General features: G+C 48.8%; 1 protein-coding gene across 2 annotated transcripts in view; it reads left to right on the top strand.

The window, feature by feature from the left end:
- The first annotated feature begins 4011 nt into the window (after positions 1-4011).
- Positions 4012-23793, top strand: part of RCOR1 (REST corepressor 1) — a 134026-nt gene continuing 114244 nt past the window's right edge. For both annotated transcript variants that reach the window (XM_017961556.3, XM_017961555.3), the window contains exons 1-2: positions 4012-4594; positions 4673-4732. In XM_017961556.3, the coding sequence (XP_017817045.1) occupies positions 4294-4594; positions 4673-4732 (361 nt within the window). In that variant the 5' untranslated portion in view covers positions 4012-4293. The remainder of the gene's footprint in view (positions 4595-4672; positions 4733-23793) is intronic.

Below are 23793 nucleotides of genomic sequence, written 5' to 3'. Positions count from 1 at the left end.
CTGCCTGAAGTCTCAGTTTTCCAATAATCCTTTGGGGGCTTGAAACCTCCCAGGAATGGCTTTAGGGTGTTTTCCTGACACTTCCCAGCCCTGGCCCATACCCTGCCCTCTGCCTGGCTCCATCCTTGAGGAAGGAATTCCTTGCCAAGCAGAATTTTCTAACAAGCCCAAATATAGTAATAATAATAATTAGCAGCAGGAATAACTATAAACACTGGGGTAGGAAAGCCTGAACCTGTCTCTTCTTTTCCTCATCCCTTCCCTTCATTCCTGAACTGAAGGAGACTGAGCCCCTTTGGGCTTTGATGACTCCATCACTGGGGTATGTTCATTTGATGGTTGATTTTGCTGTACGAGGTACTTCCTTTCCCATTTTCTAATCATTTTATAACACATGCTGACTCTTTTCCCTTCCCTTCTCCTTTTCCTGAGAAAATACAATGAACAAATAAACTTATTGATAGTGAGAATTAAAACAAAATTGTAAATACTGTATGTTTAGAATCAGACCAAGCATCTTGCAGACACCCTTGCCCCTGGCCATCCCAGCATCCCTGGGGCAACTCTGGCCTTGGGTAAGAGGCTCCACAGCTCCTGGCTTAGCTGTGCCCTGGCTCCTCCCCTTACATCATGCCTGACCCTAGGATGGTTGTAGGTTATTTCACCTCTGGGTGCCTCAGCTTTCTCATCTATAAGGGTGGGGGATGAGATGGTCAGTTTTTTTGTTTGTTTTAGCGTGGAGGACGAGATGGTCATAGGGTCATAGTTTTTTTTTTTTTTTATCGTCGATGTAATTAATTCATCATTTACATTAGGTATATCTCCTAATGCTATCCCTCCCCCCTTGTTTTTGTTTTATACAGATGAGATCTCACTATGTCGCCGGGTGCCATGGCTCAAGCCTGTAATCCCAGCACTTTGGGAGGCTGAGGCGGGCGGATCACGAGGCCAGGAGTTTGAGACCAGCCTGGCCAATATGGTGAAACCCCATCTCTACTAAAAATACGAAAATTAGCTGGGTGTAGTGGTGGGTGCCTGTAGTCCTAGGCTGAGGCACAGGAATCGCTTGAACCCAGGAGGCAGAGGCTGCAGTGAGCCGAGATCATGCCACTGGACTCCAGCATGGGCGACAGAGCAAGACTCCGTCTCAAAAAAAAAAAAAAAAAAAAAAAAAAATTAATGAAAGGAAAAAGGAAAAAGGCAAGGAGGAATCCCAGTGATGACAGGTTGAAAGCTGCAGAGGAGACTGATGGGGAGTGACCTGTGAGGTAGGAGGGCCAGGTGAACTGGAATCTCCAGGTCCAGATAAATGAGGGTTTCCAGGAGGAGAAGTGGTCGACTCAGCTGTTGCTGAGAAGCTCAATGAGACCAAGAAGTGACCCCCGGATGGGGCAGCGGAGAGGTTGCAGGTTACCTTAGCAGCAGTTAAGGGGTGGGGACACAGCTCTGCTGGGTGGGGTGATGAGAGGCTGGGATGGGAGGGGGTTGAGGAAGCCAGTGTAGGGAAGTCTTCGGAAATGTCTGAGGGGAGGGAGAAATGGCAAGACCGGAGAGGGGTGGGGGGCAGGAGACGGTCCAGAGTGAGGCTGATGGCACAGAAAAGCCCCAAGGGGAGGGCAGCGGGAGAGGGTCCCAGGCCCGAGTAGGACGTGGGTACGCAACAGGGAGGTTTGTTTGTCTGGGGACAGGGAGAGGATAAAGATCCTGAAGGCTTTCGTTTTTCTCTGAAGAATGAGGTAAGGCCACGGGCTGGGAGCCCAGGCAGAAGGGGCTGTGGGAGGTGTAAGGAGAGGGGAACAGCCATGAGGTCTCAGTTTCAGAGTGGGAGTCTCACCGAAAAACATGGTAGGGCTGCCGGCTTTGTGGATGCGTTACAAGTGTGGGATCACAAATTCCCAATCCCAGGGCTGTGGTGGCGCCCTCTCCCCAAGCGATGGGAAGGCGGGTGTCCTTAAGGTTGGGGTTCCCTACGCCGGAAGGATGGACTCTATTACAATCCATCAGGCCAGGAGGTAGGTACTGTTTTCTGTATTTTACCGTTGGGAAATCTGAGAGCTTCAGGCCAATATAGTATCCGTGTAGCATTAGGGTCAAACTAGAACAGGGGCTGACACATGTTAAGTGTTAATATTGGCTGGGGAAAAAAAAAAGAATGCTTTAAAGTCCACTGCTGCACCCCTACTGGTAGCCCAGCCTGGCCTCAGCCTTGGGGGCTGGTGGGTGGAGAGGGTGGCCCTGTGTGCTCTGCTATCCCTGTTGCCTTAATAAATGACCCAGTATCAGCTTTGTGCCCTTGTAGGTTGATCTTCCAGCCTGGTGGTACAACTTTGTAGACACCAAGCGAGCGGGGCAGCGTGTTCTGGACCTCATTCCTCACACAGGGCTCACCTCCAGATGAGTCAGAGGCCTTAGCCAGTGGCCCAGCCCCGGGAATGCCACCTCGGTTCTGTACCCTGCCCAGGCCAGCTGAAGGGTGTATCGGGGCACACACCTGCAGCATCCAGGGCTCTCCAAGGAGAGAGACGTCCTTTGGAGGAGAGTCCAAGAGTTACGACCCTGAACTTGGTGGGGGCAGGGCTTCTATACCAGGAGGGGTCCCAGCCCTGTTTCTTAAAGGTCATTTAGGCAGAAGTGAACGTGGTCTCTTCAATAAAGTTAATAATAGTTCATGCTGCAAAAAATGTTCAAGAGAAAACCCCGCTTATTTATTCAGGCTTTAAAACCATAAAACTCCCAAATTCTCCCTGTAGCTATTTATATCCAAAGCTCGTCCCCATATTAATCTCAGGTTTGAAGCAACTTAAAAGAAAAATAGCCATCCCTGCTTTAAAAAGATTTCCCGCATAGACCTCCACTGGTTTAATTACGAAGGGAGCGTAGTTTCGGGGTTGGTTGGGGGTAGGGCACCGGGACCTCCAAGGCAGTTACACCCCTCAGCCCCCCACAGCTGTACGGCTGCCCGGTGGTCCCTCTCCAGGGCAGCGGCTCTCAGGCTGGCCTCAGCCGACCCCACCCGCCCGCGCACCGGGTTCTCCCTCGCAGGGGTTCCGGGGGGAGAGAGGAGGCGGGGCGGGCGGCAGATCCGGAAAAGTGGCTGCCCTCGCCCCGGAGGAAGTTGACCCTCCTCCCGCGCCGAGAGGTTGGGATGAAAATAGCTTCTTCCTCTTTACCCTTCCTGGACCCCCGCCCCAGAACGGCTGCGCCCGTTCATTCATCTTTCAGCAGCCACCCCAGCGGCTAGTGCGTCCCCACGCCCGGACTCTGTGCCCCGGGGGCCCACGGGGACCCTCCCTTGGGCCTCCGCCGCGGCGGCGAGCCCCGCACCCAAGCCACCCCGGGGGTCCCCGCCTCCCCCACCCAATTAGCGGGCAGCACGGCAAACCCCAGTCCCCACGCGGCTCGCGCCAGGGGAGGTGCCAGCCTGGGAAGCCCGTCCCCAGCGCCGTGGATCCCGCCCACGCGAGCCCCGCGTCCCCTGGGAAAGGCGGGGGCGCAACGAGTTTCCCCCAATTAGTTTCCTCTTTGTATGGAGTCTGAGCGCGCCCGTACCCCTCCGCGCAGCGGAAAGTAGTCCCGGCCGGGCGCTCCGCGGCTTTCCAGCGCCAGGCACATTTTACTTTGAGAAGCCGACGGGACTCTCAGCAGGGTCCCGCGGAGGGGGGCCAGAGGCCGCGGGAGGCGTGTGCGGGCAGTAGGGGCGGGGGCCGCGGCCGAGGGGAGGGGGCGGGGAGGGCCGCGAACTCCTCGCCGCTGCCTGGAGAGAAGGATCATGGGGCGTAGGGAGATGGCAAACCTCAAACCACGTACGGCGGGCGATACGCGTCAACCGAACCTCGCCAACGGAAGCCCGGAGCCGCCCCTCCCCGCTCCCCCGCCCCGCCGCCCCGGACGGACGGGCCCGCGGAGCCAACCCGGCTGCCGCTCGCCGTCCAAATCCCACCAGAGCCAATGGGAGTGCGAGGGGGGCGGAGCCATCTCGCGTCAGTTGGGCTGCGCGCCCCCCCAGGCGCCCCTGCAGGCCCCGCCCCTGCCTCCTCCCCTCTCGCTCGCTGCTCCCGGAGTAGTTGGTGCCAGTGAAGTGAGGGCGGCGATGAGAGCGAAAGTTGCGCTCGGCTCGTCGCTGGGGGCTTGAAGCGGCTCCGCGCTCTACCCGTCTGGGCCTCCCCCGACTCGGACTCGCGCCCGTGGGCTCCCGTAGCGCCCACCCGGCCCCGCGCCCCCTCCCCCGGCTCGGCGCCCCCTCCTCAGGAGCCGCGGGTCCCCGCCACTTTCGCACGGCCCCGGCCCCCGCCGATGCCGGCCATGGTGGAGAAGGGCCCCGAGGTCTCAGGGAAGCGGAGAGGGAGGAACAACGCGGCCGCCTCCGCCGCCGCCGCCGCCTCCGCCGCCGCCGCCTCGGCCGCCTGCGCCTCGCCAGCCGCCACTGCCGCCTCGGGCGCCGCCGCCTCCTCCGCCTCGGCTGCCGCCACCTCGGCCGCCGCCGCCCCCAATAATGGCCAGAATAAAAGTTTGGCGGCGGCGGCGCCCAATGGCAACAGCAGCAGCAACTCCTGGGAGGAAGGCAGCTCGGGCTCGTCCAGCGACGAGGAGCACGGTAGGTGGCAACCGCCCCCGCGGCCCCGGGCCCCGGGCCCCGCGCCGCGCTGACCGCCGTGTTCTGCTTCCCCCGCAGGTGGCGGTGGCATGAGGGTCGGACCCCAGTACCAGGCGGTGGTGCCCGATTTCGACCCCGGTGAGTAGCGGCCCCGGGCGGCCGGCGGCGGGGATGAGCGGGAGCCCCGGGTCCCCGGCGAGCCCGAGGGGGCGGGAGCCGGCCGACAACTTTCTTTTTGTGTGTGCGTTCGCCCTGCCGTCCGTGGGGAGAACAGCAGGGCGAGGACGAGGAGGCGCACACGCACACGAGTGTTCTGCAAACGTGCGTCTGCACCCGGTGGAGGCCAGGTCGCCCCCAGCCGGTCCGGCGCCGCTGCCCCCTGCGCCTCCGAGGACTGCAGGTGGCGTCGGAGGCGGCCACACCTGGCGTGGGGGCGCTGGGGGTTCCTGCGTCCAGGTGAGCTGTGCCTCGGCCAGGGGTAAAGGGTGGCAGTGCCGGAGAGTTAGCGTCCTGCGAGCGCCCCGGACTTAGGAGGTCGCCAGAGACCCCTTTATCGGAACCCTTCCCAAAGGCTGCTCCCACGCCTTTGCTTCTCCTCCGAGCCTCTGGCTCTTGCTGGTTCCTGACTCCCCTCCCATCCAGAAGCGAGTAGAAGAACGACCCCCCAAAATCAGTCAATAAAGGAAGTGTGTTTTCCAGAGGGCGCCTGCCTGGGGAAGAGAGCCTCGCGTGTGGCAGTTTGATTTTAGGACCTATTTGTAAATGTGTGTGTTTCCTTTTTTTTTGGAGGAAGAGATTGTGAAATTGAGAATCGTCAGAAGCTTTAGCCTAACAAATGCTTTTCACCTACAAGAAAGTCCTACATCCTAGAATGGAACACTTACTTTCCTGGCTGCTATTCTGTGTAGAAGCAAATTTAAAGTGGTACAAGACAAAAAATCCAATCAGACAAAGGAATTCGTCAGATTTTAATGCATGAGATTCTAGCCAGTCTCTGTATGAGACTGTCTTTAAAGGTTGTTGGTATGGAAAATGTTTGAAAGAACGTAGGATTTATTTCAGAAATAAAATTCAACAGAGCATCTTGTAAAGCTGGAGTTAACAATCCTCGCTGGTTGGAGGGCTTTAGAGCTGGGGTTCTCTATGTAGGTTATACCACTAGTTTAATTGAAAAGATAAATGCATACATGTTTTTTCCTTGGAAACAAGACTGCAGAAAATTCCAGTGATCTAGTCCTTGAAAAAGGCGATTGCTCGCAAGCTGTTATTAAGGTACTAAACTGCCCTTTGAAGTGAAAATACGTAAAGGTCCTAGGTGAGCTCTTGGACACTGGAAATAAATGACTTCTCTTAGATTGGCCTTCACAATTTTGATTTCTTGACGTAAGGTTTGTGTTCTTTTAAGTCCATGTTATTGTTTTTGATAGTTTCCTTCTCTCCAATTCTTTTTTTTTTTTTTTTGGTAGTCACTTATCATTTATGAGTAATAGGATAGAACTAGGTGACCAGGCTATTTCTCTTGTATGCTTGGCTCCTCCATTCTTCGGTTGGCCACCAGGGGAAGCATACTGTTTTTTGGTTACAGTTGACCCTGTCTTCATTTTGTAGGTCAAGTCTTATCTTTGGTTTAAAACACAGAACATAAAGCTTGTCACCAGATGTTCCTAATGTATTATTTTTAAAAATCGACTTTCACAAATCTTTGAGTAAGTTGGTAGGCTTTTTGGTACATTTTTGTTAACATAAATTTTGAAAACTTTATTTAGATGTGTTGGATGTGACTAAGGAAAAGGGCATATTTGTCAGCAACAGGAATTAGATTTCTGACATTCATCGAAATGTTGATGTCAGCTCTGCATTGTTAGTAATGAGTTTGACTTCTTTGGAGTTGTAGTAGTCTTTGAAACAGCAAATGTAATATTTTGAACTGTCCTTGGGCTTTTTGTTGGAATAGGTATGCGCATAAACTTGCTAGCAATCAGCTATTCTAAAATGGAAAACATCTAGCAGATTGCAGTAGCTCACACCTGTAATCCCAACACTTGGGGAGGCCAAGGCTGGAGGATCTCTGGAGCCCAGGAGTTGGAGACCAGCCTGGGCAACGTAGTGAGACTCCGTCTCCACAAAAAATAAAAAAATTAGCTGGGCTAATTTTTGGTGGCATGTACCTGTAGTTTCAGCTATTTGGGAGGCTGAGGCTGAAGGATCTCTGGGAGGTCAAGGCTGCAGTGAGCAGTGATCTTGCCATTGCACTCCAGCCTGGGTGGCAGAGTGAGACCCTGTCTCAAAAATAAAAAGGAAATCCCAGCACTTTGGGAGGCCGAGGCGGGTGGATCACGAGGTCAGGAGATCGAGACCATCCTGGCTAACACGGTGAAACCCCGTCTCTACTAAAAATACAAAAAACTAGCTGGGCGAGGTGGCAGGCGCCTGTAGTCCCAGCTACTCCGAGGCTGAGGCGGGAGAATGGCGTGAACCCGGGAGGCGGAGCTTGCAGTGAGCCGAGATCGCGCCACCGCACTCCAGCCTGGGCAACACAGCGAGACTCCGTCTCAAAAAAAATAAAATAAAATAAAATAAAATAAAAAAATAAAAAGGAAAACATCTAACTGTTCTGCTGCATAGTCTTGCTGCCAATTGGTTGAGTCTTGATATTAAAATTTCCAAATTTCTTATTTTGTGTTTGTTTTAATCTGGCAAGGAATCTAACTGGTGTAAAGTAATTTCAAACCTTGTTTTGCCAACCTGAGCAGGGGGACACAGTCCTAGATACGGCAGAAAATTGAGATTTTACTATTTTCTAGTGGTTTTTTATGTGTCTTCTCATTTAACTGAAAAGCTTAAGGGGAAGGAAGACTTCCATTTTGGAATAGAAGTGATACAACCCGTTTATTTATTTTTATGTGTGTGTGTGACAGAGTTTCACTCTTGTTGCCCAGGCTGGAGTGCAACGGCATGATCTCGGCTCACTGCACGCAACCTCTGCCTCCCAGGTTCAAGCAGTTCTTCTGCCTCACCCTCCTAAGTGGCTGGGATTACAGGCATGCGCCACCATGCCTGGCTAATTTTTTGTGTTTTTAGTAGAAATGGGGTTTCTCTATGTTGGTCAGGCTGGTCTGGAATTCCTGAACTCAGGTGATCCACCCACCTCAGCCTCCCGAAGTGCTGGGATTACAGGGGTGAGCCACCATGCCCAGCCAACATGTTTGTTTATGGCACAATTCTTTCTTAGCTCTTTAAGATTTAAGACAGGTACATTCCGTGACTGCAAGTTAAGAGTAGTGAATTGAGTAATAAATTAAGAATTGAGAGTTTGAGCCTTACTAGTTTTTATTTCTTCCTCCTACTTGTTTTTTTCTTTTTTCTTTTCTTTTCTTTTTTTTTTTTTTTTGTGAGACTGAGTCTTGATCTGTTGTCCAAGCTGGAGTGCAGTGGCATGATCTTGGCTCACTGCAACCTCCACCTCTGAGGTTCAAGTGATTCTCCTGTTTCAGCCTCCCAAGTAGCAAGGATTACAGGTGTCCACGGCCACGTCTGGCTAATTTTTGTGTTTTTAGTAGAGATGTGGTTTCACCATGTTGACCAGGCTGGTCTCGAACTCTTTGCCTCAGGTGATCTCCCTGCCTAGGCCTTCCAAAGTGCTGGGATTACAGGCATGAGCCACTGTACCTGTCCCTCCCCCCTCCTTTTTTTTCTTTTTTGAGGCAGAGTCTCGATCTATTGCCCAGGCTGGAGTGGAGTGCAGTGGCGCAATCTCGGCTCATTGCAACCACCATCTCCCAGGTTCAAGTGATTCTCCTGCCTCAGCCTCCCAAGTAGCTGGGACTACAGGCGCGTGCCACCATGCCTGGCTAATTTTTGTGTTTTTAGTAGAGACAGCATTTCACCCTGTTGGCCAGGCTGGTCTTGAACTCCTGACCTCAGATGATCTGCCCCCCTTCGGCCTCCCAAAGTGCTGGGATTACAGGCATGAGCCACCATGCCCTGCCTCTACCTGAGTTTTGAGTGTGTCTTTGTTCTTCTCGTTTACTAGAATTAAACAGAGAGGTGGATGTGAACAGACAGCTTTTTTTTTTTTTCTTTTCTGTTGTTGTTATAGGAAAATAAGTAACAAACTGTGGTAGAGATGCATGAATCGAGGAATTTGACTTCAACTTTTTTTTTTTTTTTTTTGAGATGGAGTCTTCCTCTGTTGCCCTGGCTGGAATGCAGTGGCACAATCTTAGCTCACTACAGCCTCTGCCTCCCAGGTTCAAGCACTCCCAGGTTCAAGCAATTCTCCTGCCTCAGCCTCCTAAGTAGCTGGGCTTGAAAGGCGTATGCCACTATGTCTGGCTAATTTTGGTATTTTTGCAATTTTTTTTTTTTTTTTGAGATGGAGATTTTTTCTCTTGTTGCTCAGACTGGAGTGCAATGGCGTGATCTCGGCTTACCGCAACCTCTGCCTCCCGGGTTTGAGCGATTCTCCTGCCTCAGCCTCCCTAGTAGCTGCGATTACAGGCGTGTGCCACCATGCCCGGCTGATTTTGTATTTTTAGTAGGGATGGGGTTTCTCCGTGTTGGTCAGGCTGGTCTTGAACTCCCGACCTCAGGTGATCTGCCTGCCTCGGCCTCCCAAAGTGCTGGGATTACAGGCATGAGCCACTGCGCGGCCCTAATTTTGGTGTTTTTGGTAGGGGTGGGTTTCACCATGCTGGTCAGGTTGGTCTCGAACTGCTGATCCGGTCACCTTGGCTTCCCAAAGTGTTGGGATTACAGGTGTGAGCCACTGTGCCCGGCCTGATTTTTTTTAAGTCAGATTTTACTTATTTGCAGTGTGCCAGCTTGACCCTATTTAGGTTTGAAAGCAAATGGTTGGAGCTAAGACTGATATTTCCTATACAGTTCAAAGGAAGATTTAATTCTGTCATCCCTTAGTCTTGCTCTGTTGCCCAGGCTGGAGTGCAGTGGCGCAATCTTGGTTCACTGCAAGCTCTGCCTACCAGGTTCATGCCATTCTCCTGCCTCAGCCTCTCGAGTAGCTGGGACTACAGGCGCCCACCACCACGCCTGGCTAATTTTTTTGTAATTTAGGTAGAGATGGGGTTTCACTGTGTTCGCCAGGTTGGTCTTGATCTTGTGATCCACCCGCCTCAGCCTCCCAAAGTGCTGGAATTACAGACGTGAGCCACCACGCCCGGCCCTGATTCAGTTCTTATAAAATAATTAATACTGCGGCCGGGCGCAGTGGCTCAAGCCTGTAATCCCCACACTTTGGGAGGCCGAGACTTGCAGATGAGCTGAGATCTGGCCACTGCACTCCAGCCTGGGTGACACAGAGCGAGACTCCGTCTCAAAAAAAAAAAAAAAATGAAAAAAAAAAAAATAGCCTAGACTAGATCGGTGTAGTGTGGCATTGCTTGGTAATTAGAATACCATTTCTGTTTACACTGAAATAAAAAGCTTTACCAACTTTTAAATAATTAAAAAAAAGAGTTGGCCGGGCGCAGTGGCTCAAGCCTATAATCCCAGCATTTTGGGAGGCCGAGATGGGCTGATCACGAGGTCAGGAGAGCGAGACCATTCTGGCTAACACGGTGAAACCCCGTCTCTACTAAAACATACAAAAAAACTAGCTGGGCGAGGTAGTGGGCGCCTGTAGTCCCAGCTACTTGGGAGGCTGAGGCAGGAGAATGGCGTAAACCCGGGAGGCGGAGCTTGCAGTGAGCGGAGATCCGGCCACTGCCCTCCAGTCTGGGCGACAGAGCAAGACTCCGTCTCAAAAAAAAAAAAAAAGTTAAAAACCAAAGTGCAGCCCTACACTTTTAACTTAGGCTTTGTTCTTACATGTGTTATCCAGGCTGCCTTTCCATACTGTCTGCCTTAGATTATGCTGAGTTGTCATGGGTTTCTTTTAATATTCAGTAGTTACGGAATAATAGAGTAAGAGTGAGGATGCTTATCTATCCTATCTCTGGTTAGTTCTTTCCTACATTTGCAAAACATCACTTACTTTGAAATGAATAATGTTTTTTCTTTTTCTTTTTTTTTTGGAGATAGGGTCACACTTTGTCACCAGTATAGTGGTGTGATCACAGCAGTAGTGAACTTGAACCTCCTAAGTACACGCCATCCTCCCACCTTAACCTCCCAAGTAGCTGGGGCTACAGATGTCTACCACCATGCCTGACTATTTTTTTGTATTTTTTGTAGAGACAGGGTTTTGCCATGTAGTCCAGGCTGGTCTCGAACTCCTGGGCTCGAGCCATCTGCCTGCCTTGGCCTCCCGAAGTGCTGGGTTTACAGGTGTGAGCCACTGTGTTCAGCCGTTATTATTACTATTTTTTTTTTTTTTTTTTTTTTGAGATGGAGTCTCACTCTGTCGCCCAGGCTGGAGCACAGTGGTGCGATCTCAGCTCACTGCAAGCTCCGCCTCCTGGGTTCACGCCAGTCTCCTGCGTCAGCCTCCCAAGTAGCTGGGACTACGGGCGCCCACCACCACGCGCGGCTAATTTTTTTGTATTTTTAGTAGAGACGGGGTTTCACTGTATTAGCCAAGATGGTTTCGATCTTCTGACCTCGTGATCCGCCTGCCTCAGCCTCCCAAAGTGCTGGGATTACAGGCATGAGCCACCGTGCCTGGGCATTACTATTTTTTAATTTTAATTTTAATTTTAATTTTTTTTTTTTTATTTTTATTTTTTATTTTATTTATTTTTTTTTGAGACGGAGTCTCACGCTGTCGCCCAGGCTGGAGTGCAGTGGCGCGATCTCGGCTCACTGCAAGCTCCGCCTCCTGTGTTCACGCCATTCTCCTGCCTCAGCCTCCTGAGTAGCTGGGACTACAGGCGCCCGCCACCGCGCCCGGCTAATTTTTTGTATTTTTAGTAGAGACAGGGTTTCACTGTGGTCTCGATCTCCTGACCTTGTGATCCGCCCGCCTCGGCCTCCCAAAGTGCTGGGATTACAGGCGTGAGCCACCGCGCCCGGCCAATTTTAATTTTTAATTTTTATTCTGTTTATTCACATCCTTGGTGCTTCAGAAGTGTACATTGTTAATAGTGAATATTTTTGAGATAGTGGCCCTTTAAAAATGCAACCTTTATTTTGAATGTTTAATCCAATATATTTAATCAGATCTGAAAATTTGTGGTTGTCATTGGCTTAACTGTCACTTCAGAGTTGACTTCTGTCAGAAAACTGTTATGTTTTCATGCGGAATAGGTAATTTTACTGAACAGGGTGTCGATATGCCTTTCATTTGTTTTCACTGGTGATTCTATGTTCTGCTTTTTTTATGGTTTAGATCATTGTAAAAAAATAGATATACCAAAATTATGGTGAATGCTTTGTGGTTTTTTGTTTTTGAGACAAGGTCTTGCTCTGTCACACAGGCTAGAGTGCAGTGGCCTGATCTTGGCTCACTTCAAGCTCTGCCTCCCAGACTCAAGTGATCCTCCCCGCTCAGCCTCATCAGTGGCTGGGAATACATGTGTGTATCACCTCGCGTGAGCCTAGGCTGGTCTCGAACTCCTGTGCTCGAGCAGTCTTCCTGCCTTGGCCTCCCAGAGTGCTGGGATTACAGGCGCACGCCTGGCAATGCTTTGTGCTTTATTTATATATTTATTTATTTTAGTTTTAGTTTTATTGTTTTGTTTTGTTTTTTTTTTTTGAGATGGAGTCTCGCTCTGCCGCCCAGGCAGGAGTGCAGTGGGTAGATCTCAGCTCACTGCAAGCTCCGCCTCCCGGGTTTACGCCATTCTCCTGCCTCAGCCTCCCGAGTAGCTGAGACTACAGGCGCCCGTCACCTCGCCAGGCTAGTTTTTTGTATTTTTTAGTAGAGACGGGGTTTCACCGTGTTAGCCAGGATGGTCTAGATCTCCTGACCTCGTGATCCGCCTGTCTAGGCCTCCCAAAGTGCTGGGATTACAGGCTTGAGCCACCGCGCCTGGCCCAGTTTTATTGTTTTTTGAGACGGAGTTTTGCTCTTGTCGCCCAGGCTGGAGAGCAATGGCGTGACCTTGGCTCACTGCAACCTCTGTCTCCTGGGTTCAAGTGATTTTCCTGCCTTAGCCTCCCTAATAGCTAGGACTACAGGTGTGTGCCACCATGCCCAGCTAACTTTTGTATTCTTTGTAGAGATGGTATTTTGCTGGCGGGGCATGGTGACTCACGCCTGTAATCCCAGCACTTTGGGAGGAGGCCGAGGCAGGTGGATCATTTGAGGTCAGGAGTTCAAGACCAACCTGGCCAACATGATGAAACCCCGTCTCTACTAAAAGCAGAAAAATTAGCTGGACGTGGTGGTGCATGCCTGTAATCCCAGCTACTCAGAAGGCTGAGGCAGGAGAATTGCTTGAACCTGGGCTGCAGAGGTTGCAGTGAGCGGAGATGGCACCACTGCATTCCAGCCTAGGTGACAAAGTGAGACTCTGTCTCAAAAAAAAAAAAAAGGAAGATGGGGTTTCGCCATGTTGTCCAGGCTGGTTTTGAACTCTTGGCTTCAGATGATTCACTTGCCTTGGCCTCCCAAAGTGCTGGAATTACAGGCATCAGCCACTGCCCCCGGCCAGTGCTTTGTGATTTAAACACTGTTTTAAGGCAGTGTTCACCCAAATGAGAGGTCAGGGTTTTAGCAGGTAATGATGAATTTTGTGAGTGATCAGTTTCATTAGATAGTATGGTAGGGAGACACCCAAAGCTGGTTATCAGGAGACTGAATATCCTGTCTCTGACAAAGAAAGTGATGTAAGGTAGACCTGGTCATTTTATCTCCAGGGGCCTCAGTTTCCTCAACCAGGAATCTGGTTCTTTTCATCATGAATAGTCTTTGATGATGTCAGTTGTACAATAATGTCTTTTAAAATTCGTTCTTCTGTTTTGTTATTTTTATTTATTTTTTTGTGACAGGGTCTCACTCTGTCACCCAGAGTGCAGTAGTGTAATCAACTTACTATAACCTCAAATTCCTGGGCTCAAGTGATCCTCCCGCCTCAGTCTCCTGAGTGTCTGGGAATGTAGGCACATGCTACCATACACAGCTAATTTTTTTTTTTAAGACGGAGTCTCTCTTTCCAGGTTGGAGTGCAGTGGCGCAATCTCGGCACACGCCAATCTCTGACTCCCTGGTTAAGTGATTCTCCTGCTTCAGCCTCCTGAGTAGCTGGGATTACATGCACGCGCCACTACGCCCAGCTAATTTTTGTATTTTCAGTAGAGACGGGGTTTTAACATGTTGGCCAGTATGGTCTTGATCTCCTGACTTTGTGATCTGCCCACCTCAGCCTCCCAAAGTGCTGGGATTACAGGCATGAGGCACTGCGCCTGGCCCTACTCAGCTAATTTTTAAGTTTTTTGTAAAGACGAAGTCTTGCTCTGTTGTCCAGGCTGGTCTCAAATTCTTGGCCTTCAGCAATCCTCCTGCCTTGGCCTTTCAAAATTGGGAATTATGGGTGCGAACCATCAGGCCTAGTTAGAGTAAAATTTTGAAAATTGGTAGGATAGGATAGTTAATGTGCATAATTAGAATAATGCCTTTTTACAAATCATCATAAGAATAGAATGGTGAAGGTAGAGCTGTGAAAAAAAACAAAACATTTCAAATAGAACAGTACCCGTGACTTGATTAAACACTTTTTTTTTTCTTTTTTTTTTTGACATAGAGTCTTGCTCTGTTGCCAGGCTGGAGTGCAGTGGCATGATTTTGGCTCACTGTAACCTCTGCCTCCCAGGTTCAAGCGATTCTCCTGCCTCAGCCCCCCTGAGTAGCTGGGACTCCAGGTGCGTGCCACCATGCCCAGCTAATTTTTGTATTTTTAGTAGAGACGGGGTTTCACCATGTTGTTCAGGGTGGTCTTGATCTCTTGACCTTGTGATTCGCCCGCCTCGGCCTCCCAAAGTGCTGGGATTACAGGCGTGAGCCACCACGCCCAGCCAAACACTGATTTAATACTAGGTTATATTTGCTTCAGGTACAGCTAAAGCCTCATTCCCGCCTTCTTTATTCATTAATTCACAGTTGATTTATATTATTTCTGTGATAGTTTGCATCTTCTGAGAAGCAGATGACAAGACAGATATGCAAGAGGTTCATTAGGGTGTACTTGGGAAGGATAAAGAAGAGAGGAAGGAGGTGTAGGTGGCAAGAGCCTTTACACTGGAAGCACGTGTGACACCTGTGAAAGAAGAGAGGGAAGGAATGATGATTAATGATTGATAGAGGAACCTCAAACTGCAGTGCAGCTTGCAGTTCAGAGAAAATCTCAGCCAGAGTAGATTGTTGGAAGAGTCTGTTGGGCAGGAATGGTCCTGCCCTGTGAACGTCTGCTGTGTTCAGTCATTGGCTGGGAGCAGCCTAGAGTAGCCTTGCTTTGGTATGGGTGCTGTAGTAGATTCCTGACAGCTGGGACTGTCAGTTAACTACACCCCTTGCAACATTTTCTCTCTCGAAGGGAAGTCTGAGTGGCACACTCTCAAGGCTGTCAGAATTCTCATACATGTTTTTGTACTTTAATACATGTGTGAGGCTAGCCATGGTGGCTCACACCTGTAATCCCACCACTTTGGGAGGGTGAGGCGTGTGGATCACCTGAGGTCAGGAGTTCGAGACCAGCCTGGCCAACACGGCAAAACCCCGTCTCTACTAAAAATATAAAAGTTAGCTGGGTGTGGTTGCAGGTACCTGTAATCCCAGCTACTTGGGAGGCTGAGGCAGGAGAATTGCTTGAGCTCGGGAGGTGGAGGTTGCAGTGAGCCGAGATCGTGCCACTGCACTCCAGACGACAGGCGAGACTCTGTCTCAAAAAAAAAAAAATGTGTGATATGTTTTCTTGTCATTGTTAGTGTTTTTGTAAATGGAATAATCTGTGCTATTAATGTACTTTTATGCTTTCCAAACAAGTACATTTCTACTAGCAAGGTAAACAACTTCGTTTTCACCCTATCTTCGTCATGGTGTGTGTTAGGTTATTAATTTTTTTGAAATGCTATGCTTATGTTAGCATTTTTTTTTTCTTTTTTTGGAGATGGAGTTTTGCTCTTGTTGCCTAGGCTAGAGTGCAGTGACGTGATCTCCTCTCACTTTAACCTCCGCCTCCCAGGTTCAAGTGATTCTCCTGCCTCAGCCTTCCGAGTAGCTAGGATTACAGGCATTTGCTACCACGCCTGGCTAATTTAAAAAAATATTTGTAGTAGAGAAGGGGTTTCTTTTTTTTTTTTTTTTTTTGAGACGGAGTCTTGCTCTGTCTCCCAGGCTGGAGTGCAGTGGCCGGATCTCAGCTCACTGCAAGCTCCGCCTCCCGGGTTTACGCCATTCTCCTGCCTCAGCCTCCCAAGTAGCTGGGACTACAGGCACCCGCCACCTCGCCCGGCTAGTTTTTTGTATTTTTTAGTAGAGACGGGGTTTCACCGTGTTAGCCAAGATGGTCTCGATCTCCTGACCTCGTGATCTTCCCGTCTCGGCCTCCCAAAGTGCTGGGATTACAGGCTTGAGCCACCGCGCAAGAAGGGGTTTCACCATGCTGACTAGGCTTGTTTTGAACTCCTGACCTCAAGTGATCTCCCGCATCAGCCTCCCAAAGTCCTAGGATTACAGGCGTGATACACTGTGCCTGGCCGCTTCTTTCTTTTTTTGTAGACTTGGTTATCATTCTGCCTCTCGGGCTGGAGTGCAGTGGCATGATCACAGCACACTGCAGCCTTGGCCTCCGGGGCTCAAGTGATCCTCCTGTCTCAGTTTCCTGAGAAGCTGGGACTACAGGCGTGAGCCGGTATGCCTAATTTTTAGACTTTTTGTAGAGACGGGGTTTTGCCAAGTTGCCCAGTCTGGTCTCCAACTCCTAGGCTCAACCAATCCTTCTGCTGTGTCCTCCCAAAGTGCTGGGATTACAGGCGTGAGTCACTGTGCCTGTAATTAAGTTTTCCAGTTGATGAGGTTAAGTGTCTTATGTTTTTAATTTTTAATTTTTTTTTTTTTTGAGACGGAGTCTCGCTCTGTCGCCCAGGCTGGAGTGCAGTGGCGCGATCTCGGCTCACTGCAAGCTCCACCTCCCAGGTTCACGCCATTCTCCTGCCTCAGCCTCCCGAGTAGCTGGGACTACAGGCGCCCACAACCGCGCCCGGCTAATTTTTTGTATTTTTAGTAGAGACGGGGTTTCACCGTGGTCTCGATCTCCTGACCTTGTGATCCGCCCGCCTCGGCCTCCCAAAGTGCTGGGATTACAGGCGTGAGCCACCGCGCCCGGCTAATTTTTAATTTTTTTAAGAACTTTTTTTTCCCTTTTTTGAGATGAGTTCTCATTCTTGTCGCCCAGGCTGGACTGCAGTGGCGTGATCATAGCTTACTATAGCCTCGAACTTCTAGGGCTCAAGTGATCTTCATACCTCAGTTTCCAGAGTAGTTGGGACTACAGTTTTTCACCACCACACCCAGGAAAGAACGTGACAAAAAGTACTAAGTGTCTTTTAGCTAAGTATCGAAAATAGTGGTTTTTTATTTATTTGTTTATATGTACTTTTTGAGACAGGGTCTGGCTCTGTTATCCGGGCTGGAGTGCAGTTGTGTAATTTTGGCTCACTGCATCCTCAGCCTGTCAGGCTCAAGTGATCTTCCCACCTTGGCCTCCTGATTAGCTGGGTTTATAGGCTTCTTCCACTATGCCCAGCTAATATTTGTATATTTTGTAGAGATGGGGTTTCAGGTTTTGTTGGTCTTACCCCTGGCCTAGGAGTGTCTTTGTAAATGTTTTGTTTGTTTGTTTTTTGCCACTCAGTTTTCTCCTGTGAATGTATCTTTCTTTTGCTATTTTTCTTTCTTTTTTTTTTCTTCCCCCCTTAGATAGGGTCTCGCTCTGTTGCCCTGGCTGGAGTGCAATGGATCAATCTCAGCTCACTGCAGCCTTCATCTCCTGGGCTCAAGTGATTCTCCCACCTCAGCCTCCGAGGTAGTTGGGACTACAGGAGTGTGCCACCACGCCTGGATAATTTTTGTATTTTTTTGTAGAGACAGGGTTTCACCATGTTTCCCAGGCTGTTTTGCTATTTTTCTATAGGGTGTTGGTTTTTTCGTATGGACTTGTGTGAGTTCTTTTTTTTTTTTTTTTTGGAGACGGAGTCTCGCTCTGTCACCCAGGCTGGAGTGCAGTGGCCGGATCTCAGCTCACTGCAAGCTCCGCCTCCCAGGTTTATACCATTCTCCTGCCTCAGCCTCCTGAGTAGCTGGGACTACAGGCGCCAGCCACCACGCCTGGCTAGTTTTTTGTATTTTTTTTTAGTAGAGAGGGGGTTTCACCGTGTTAGCCAGAATGGTCTCTATCTCCTGACCTCTCATTGATCTTCCGTTTGGCCTCCCCAGCGTGCTGGGATTGCAGGGCTTGAGCCACTGCGCCTGGCGAGCTTTTTTTTTTTTTTTTTTTTTGGGGGCGGGTCTCGGCTCTGTCGCCCAGGCTGGAGTGCAGTGGCGGGATCTCAGCTCACTGCAAGCTCCGCCTCCCAGTTCACGCCATTCTCCTGCCTCAGCCTCCCGAGTAGCTGGGACTACAGAAGCGTCCACCACCTCGCCCGGCTAGTTTTTTTGTATTTTTAGTAGAGGCGGGGTTTCACCCTGTGTAGCCAGGATGGTCTCACGATCTCTCCCCAGGCCTCGTGATCCGCTTCCGCGCCCTCGGCCTCCCAAAGTGCTGGGATTACAGGCTTGAATACGGCCCGGCCTTTTTATATATTTGGATATTGTTTGTTAGAATTGCATATATGTTTTTTGTTTTTTCTTTAATATTATGTGTGTTGCGGGGAGGAGGATTTAGTTTATTTGACAATGGATAAAAATATATTCCTGATTGGAGACTACTCAGAGACTGGTCTTGGTATATACTCCTGATTTCTAAGATGAATGTTACTGAGAATTGAGAATTTTGTTGTTGTTTTGTTTCAACTAAGTTATTCATCTCATTTCAGCATGCTATTAACTAGTTGACCCAAATCACAGTGCTGGATGACTTGAAAAGCTCTGATTTAATTTCTGCCTAGTATGTAGTTATAGTAGCATATAGGTTAAAGGTTAAAGTTACAGCTTTGATCCTATAATGGTCGGTTAGTTTCCCACGAAAGGTTAAAATGCTATAGACTAAAACAAATAGCTGTCTTAGGGATTTGCCACTCCTTATAAGGCAATGGGTAGTGTGTGGATAAGGAGGTATAACTTTGTCATCACTAACAGAAAACCCTTGAAAGAATGATCTATCGGCCAGGCGCGGTGGCTCACGGCCTGTAATCCCAGCACTTTGGGAGGCCGAGGCAGGTGGATCACGAGGTCAGGAGATCGAGACCATCCTGGCTAACACGGTGAAACCCCGTCTCTACTAAGAAATACAAAAAAATTAACCGGGCGTGGTGTTGGGTGCCTGTAGTCCCAGCTACTCGGGAGGCTGAGGCAGGAGAATGGCGTGAACCCGGGAGGCGGAGCTTGCAGTGAGCCGAGATTGCGCCACTGCACTCCAGAATGGGCGACAGAGCGAGACTCCGTCTCAAAAAAAAAAAAAAAAAGAATGATCTATCCAGGTTGCTTACTCTGTGCCAGGCTAGTTTTAACACACGTCAAATCATTTGACCCTCACAACAGTCATAGGATGTAAAGTCACTATCTCCATTTTCCAGATGGGGAAACCTCTGTTTCCTCAGCATTGAGAGGCTGAGTCTTATGGTTCCGCCTGATAACTTGCCACGGTAATCCAGTCCGAGAGGCCCTCAGCTGTAAGATGCATCATTATTTTGTGTTTCACTAAGGAAGGAAAAGGATCAACAAGATAGATCGTTAATTATAAATATAGGAATTCTGATTTATAAGTATAATCAGAATTCAATTTAGTGTATTTTAGAGAAGGTCATCCAGAATCCTCTTTAAGAGAAAACACTTAGGCAGTGTGCAGGGGCTCACTCCTGTAATCCCAGCCCTTAGGGAGTCTGAGGCAGGGGGATCACCGAGGTCAGGAATTTGAGATCAGCGTAGCCAAAATGATGAAACCCTGTCTCTACTGAAAATACAAAAAAATTAGCCAGGCTGTAATCTGGCTTTGGGAGGCCGAGGCATGAGAATTGCTTGAACCTGGGAGGTGGGGGAGGTGGAGGTTACAGTGAGCCGAGATCGTGCCACTGCACTCCAGCCTGGGTGACAGAGCAATACTCCATCTAAAAAAAAAAAAAGAGAAAGAAGAAAAAACACTTAGGAGCAAGGCTTTATTGGATCCATTGATTAGTTGTTTCCATGTGGCCCCAGGTGTTGGAGAATTTTATGTTTAGGGTTGCCAGAGCCAACTTGTAGTCCAGTTACATTCCTTTTCTTCCTGGCAGTGAAAACAGGTGAAATGGGAGGTATTTAGCTTGGTTGCCTGGGGACAAATTGGACTGAGTTGCTTTATTCCTGCATGTATGTTGAAAGAGTCATCTTCACAACTTAGAACATGGTTGGAGTTTTTTTAGAAGAGCCATTTCTTTTGATGGTGTGACTGAAGGCTATCCATACAGTCATGTATTGCAAAACAAATGTCATTTTGGTCAAGGACAGTGGTCCCATAAGATTATAATGGAACTAAAAAATTCCTGTCACCTAGTAACTTCACCTTGTCTATAGTGCAGCAGTGTGTAGCGTTACTCAGGTGTTTGTGTAGTGTTGGTGTAAACAAACCTACTGCACTGCCAGTCTTATAAAATCTAGCTCATGGAGTTATATACAGTACATAGTACTTGGTAATGACAATAACTGTATTACTGGTTTGTGAATTTACTATACTATACTTTGTATGGTTATTTTAGAGTGTATTCCTACTTACAAAATTTATGTTTGCTGTAAAACAGTCTTAGGCAGGTCCTTCAGGAGGTATTCCAGAAGGAAGGCATTGTTACTCTAGAGTATGACACCTCTATGTGTCTTATTGCCTATGAAGACCTTCCAGTAGGACAAGATATGGAGTTGGAAGATGGTGATATTGATGATCCAGACTGTAGGCTAGGCCATGTGTGTGTCTTTGTGGTTTTGTTTGTTTGTTTGTTTTTGAAAATGGAGTCTCGCTCTGTTGCACAGGTTGGAGTGCAGTGGCATCATCTTGGCTCACTGCAACCTCCACCTCCCTGCTTCAAGTGATTCTTCTGCCTCAGCCTCCCGAATAGCTGGGATTACAGGTGCATGCCACCATGCCTGGCTAATTTTTGTATTTTTAGTAGAAATAGGGTTTCATCATGTTGGGCAGGCTGGCCTTGAACTCCTGACCTCAAGTGATCTACCTGCTTCGGCCTCCCAAAGTGCAGGGATTACGGGCATGAGCCACCATGCCCAGCCTAATTTTTGTATTTTTAGTAGAGACAGAGTTTCGCCATGTTGGCCAGGCTTGTCAGGCTGGTCTTGAGCTCCTGACCTCAGGTGATTTGCCTGCCTTGGCCTCCCACAGTGTTGGGATTACAGGTGTGAGCCACTGCACCTGACTGTATGTACACCCATACTCTTGCTGAAGGTTGTAGTTCCTGCCCTGCTTTAGTTTTACTGACAAAGAAGCTGCTGGGCTTGGTATTCTGCTTTCAGACTTAGCATGGACATAGGGAGTTCAGGGGACGAGGAAGAGAAGAGTAGGTGCTTGACTAGTTTTGGTCTTACTCACTACCAGAGAGTCTTCTGGGAGCTGGTGGTGTCATGTATGTCTGATTTCTTTGAGGGTGGTAGCATGGTTTTTTGAGCCGCCAGATCAGGTTTTAAGTTGTTTTTGTTTTTGTTTTTGTTTTTGGGAGACAGGGTCTCACCCTGTTCCCCAGGCTGGAGTGCAGTGGCTGGAACATGGCTCACTGCAGTCTTGACTTCCTGGGCACCAGTGGTCCTCCTGCCTCAGCCTCCCAGGTAGCTGGGATTACAGGTGTGAGGCACTGCACTTGGCTGTTAAGTGTTATATAGTATGAACTTGTCAGAGCTAAATAGTGGCTGAATTTTCTAAGAATATGTGCTTGGTTTGGCGTCTTTACTTGAATAGGTTTTTGTTTTTGGTTTTTTGGTTTTTTGTTTTTTTTTGTTTTTTTTTTTTTGAGACGAAGTCTCACTGTGTCGCCCAGGCTGGAGTGCAGTGGTGCAATCTTAGCTTACTGCAGCCTCTGCCTCTCAGGTTCAAGCAGTTCTCCTGCCTCAGCCTCCCGAGTAGCTGGGATTATAGGTATGCTCCACCACGCCTGGCTGATTTTGTATTTTTAGTAGAGACGGGGTTTCTCCATGTTGGTCAGGCTGGTCTCGACCTAGGTGATCTGCCTGCCTCGGCCTTCCAGAGTGCTAGGATTATAGGCGTGAGCCACCGTGCCCTGCCGAATAGGCATTTTTAAGTAGACATTTGATAAGGACCAAGTGCAACTGTATAACAAATGGACATTCAGGGAAAAATTGTCTTTTAAATTGCAGTTAAAAGCTGATTATCCCATCTTTCCTTATAATGAATTTATATAAATTAGAGATGCATATCTTGCATAGATGTGTTTTCTTTTTTTATATAAAGTGGTGAAAGTTACATCACAAAATTAGCTGTTTTTTGGCCAGGCGTGGTGGCTCATACCTGTAATCCCAGTGCTTTGGGAAGCTGAGGCAAGTGGATCACCTGAGGTCAGGAGTTTGAGACCAGCCAGGCCAATATGGTGAAAACCTGTCTCTACTAAAAATAGAAAAAACTAGGCAGGCGTGGTTGCTCATGCCTGTAATCCCAGCACTTTGGGAGGCTGAGGTGGGCAGATCACAAGGTCAGTAGTTTGAGACCAGCCTGGCCAACATGGTGAAACCCCGTCTCTACTAAAAGTATAAAAATTAGTTGGGCGTGGTGGCATGTGCCTTTAATCCCAGCTACTCCGGAGGTTGAGGCAGGAGGATGGCTTGAACCCGGGAGGCGTAGGTTGCAGTGAGCCGGGATTGCGCCACTGCACACCAGCCTGGGCAACAGAGCGAGACTCCATCTCAAAAAAAAAAAACGCAAAGATACAAAAAGTTAGCCAGGCGTGGTGGTGCACGCCTGTAATCCCAGCAACTTCGGAGGCTGAGGCAGGAGAATTGGTTGAACTGGGGAGGCAGAGGTTGCCATCAGCCAAGATCGCGCTACTGCACTCAAGCCTGGGCGAAACAGAGAGACTCCATCTCCAAAAAAAAAAAAAAAAAAAAAAAAAATTAACCGTTTTACAATGAACAATTCAGGGGCATTCAGTGCACTCACATTGTTGTGGAGCCACTACCCTTGTCTAGTTCCAAAACATTTTCATCACCCTAAAAAGAAAATCTCATATGCATTAGAATGAAGAATGAGTTGCTTCTCATTCTCCATTCTCAGTACCTGGCAACAACCAACCTGCTTTTTGTTTCTGGATTACTTATTCTGGAAATTTCATATAAGTGGATATGTGACCTTCATGTCTGGCTTCTGTCATTTAGTGTAATGTTTTCGAAGTTCATTCCTGTTGAAGCTTGAGTCAGTATTGGTAGTTTCTGTACTTCATTGCTTTTTGTTTTGTTTTGTTGTTTTGTTTTTTTTTTTTTGAGACGGAGTCTCACTCTGTCGCCCAGGCTGGAGTGCAGTGGCCGCATCTCAGCTCACTGCAAGCTCCGCCTCCCGGGTTTATGCCATTCTCCTGGCTCAGCCTCCTGAGTAGCTGGGACTACAGGCGCCCGCCACCTTGCCTGGCTAGTTTTTTGTATTTTTTAGTAGAGACGGGGTTTCACCGTGTTAGCCAGGATGGTCTCGATCTCCTGACCTTGTGATCCGCCCATCTCGGCCTCCCAAAGTGCTGGGATTACAGGGGTGAGCCACCGCGCCCAGCCTGGTTTTGTTGTTTTTTTGTTTTGCCTTGTTTTTGTATTTTGAGATGGAGTCTCGCTGTCACCCAGGCTGGAGGACAGTGGCATGATCTCAGCTGATTGCAACCTCTGCCTCCCTCGTTCAAGCGATTCTCCTGCCTCAACCTCCTAAGTAGCTAGGATTATAGGTGCGTACCACCACGTCTGGCTAATTTTTGTATTTTTAGTAGAAATGGGGTTTCACCATTTTGGCCAGGCTCGTCTTGAACTTCTGACCTCAGGAGATCCATCTGCTTTGGCCTCCCAAAGTGCTAGAATTACAGGCGTGAGCCACCATGCCTGGGCTTCATTGCTTTTTATGGCGGAATAATAGTTCATTTTGTGTGTCTGTTAAAATTTATTTATTCATTTGTTTTTGTTTTCT

This window comes from Papio anubis, chromosome 7, assembly GCF_008728515.1.
Source record: "Papio anubis isolate 15944 chromosome 7, Panubis1.0, whole genome shotgun sequence".
Taxonomy (NCBI): Eukaryota; Metazoa; Chordata; class Mammalia; order Primates; family Cercopithecidae; genus Papio; species Papio anubis.
Note: the sequence above shows the minus strand (reverse complement) of the source record. Positions and strands in the feature narration are given on the sequence as shown.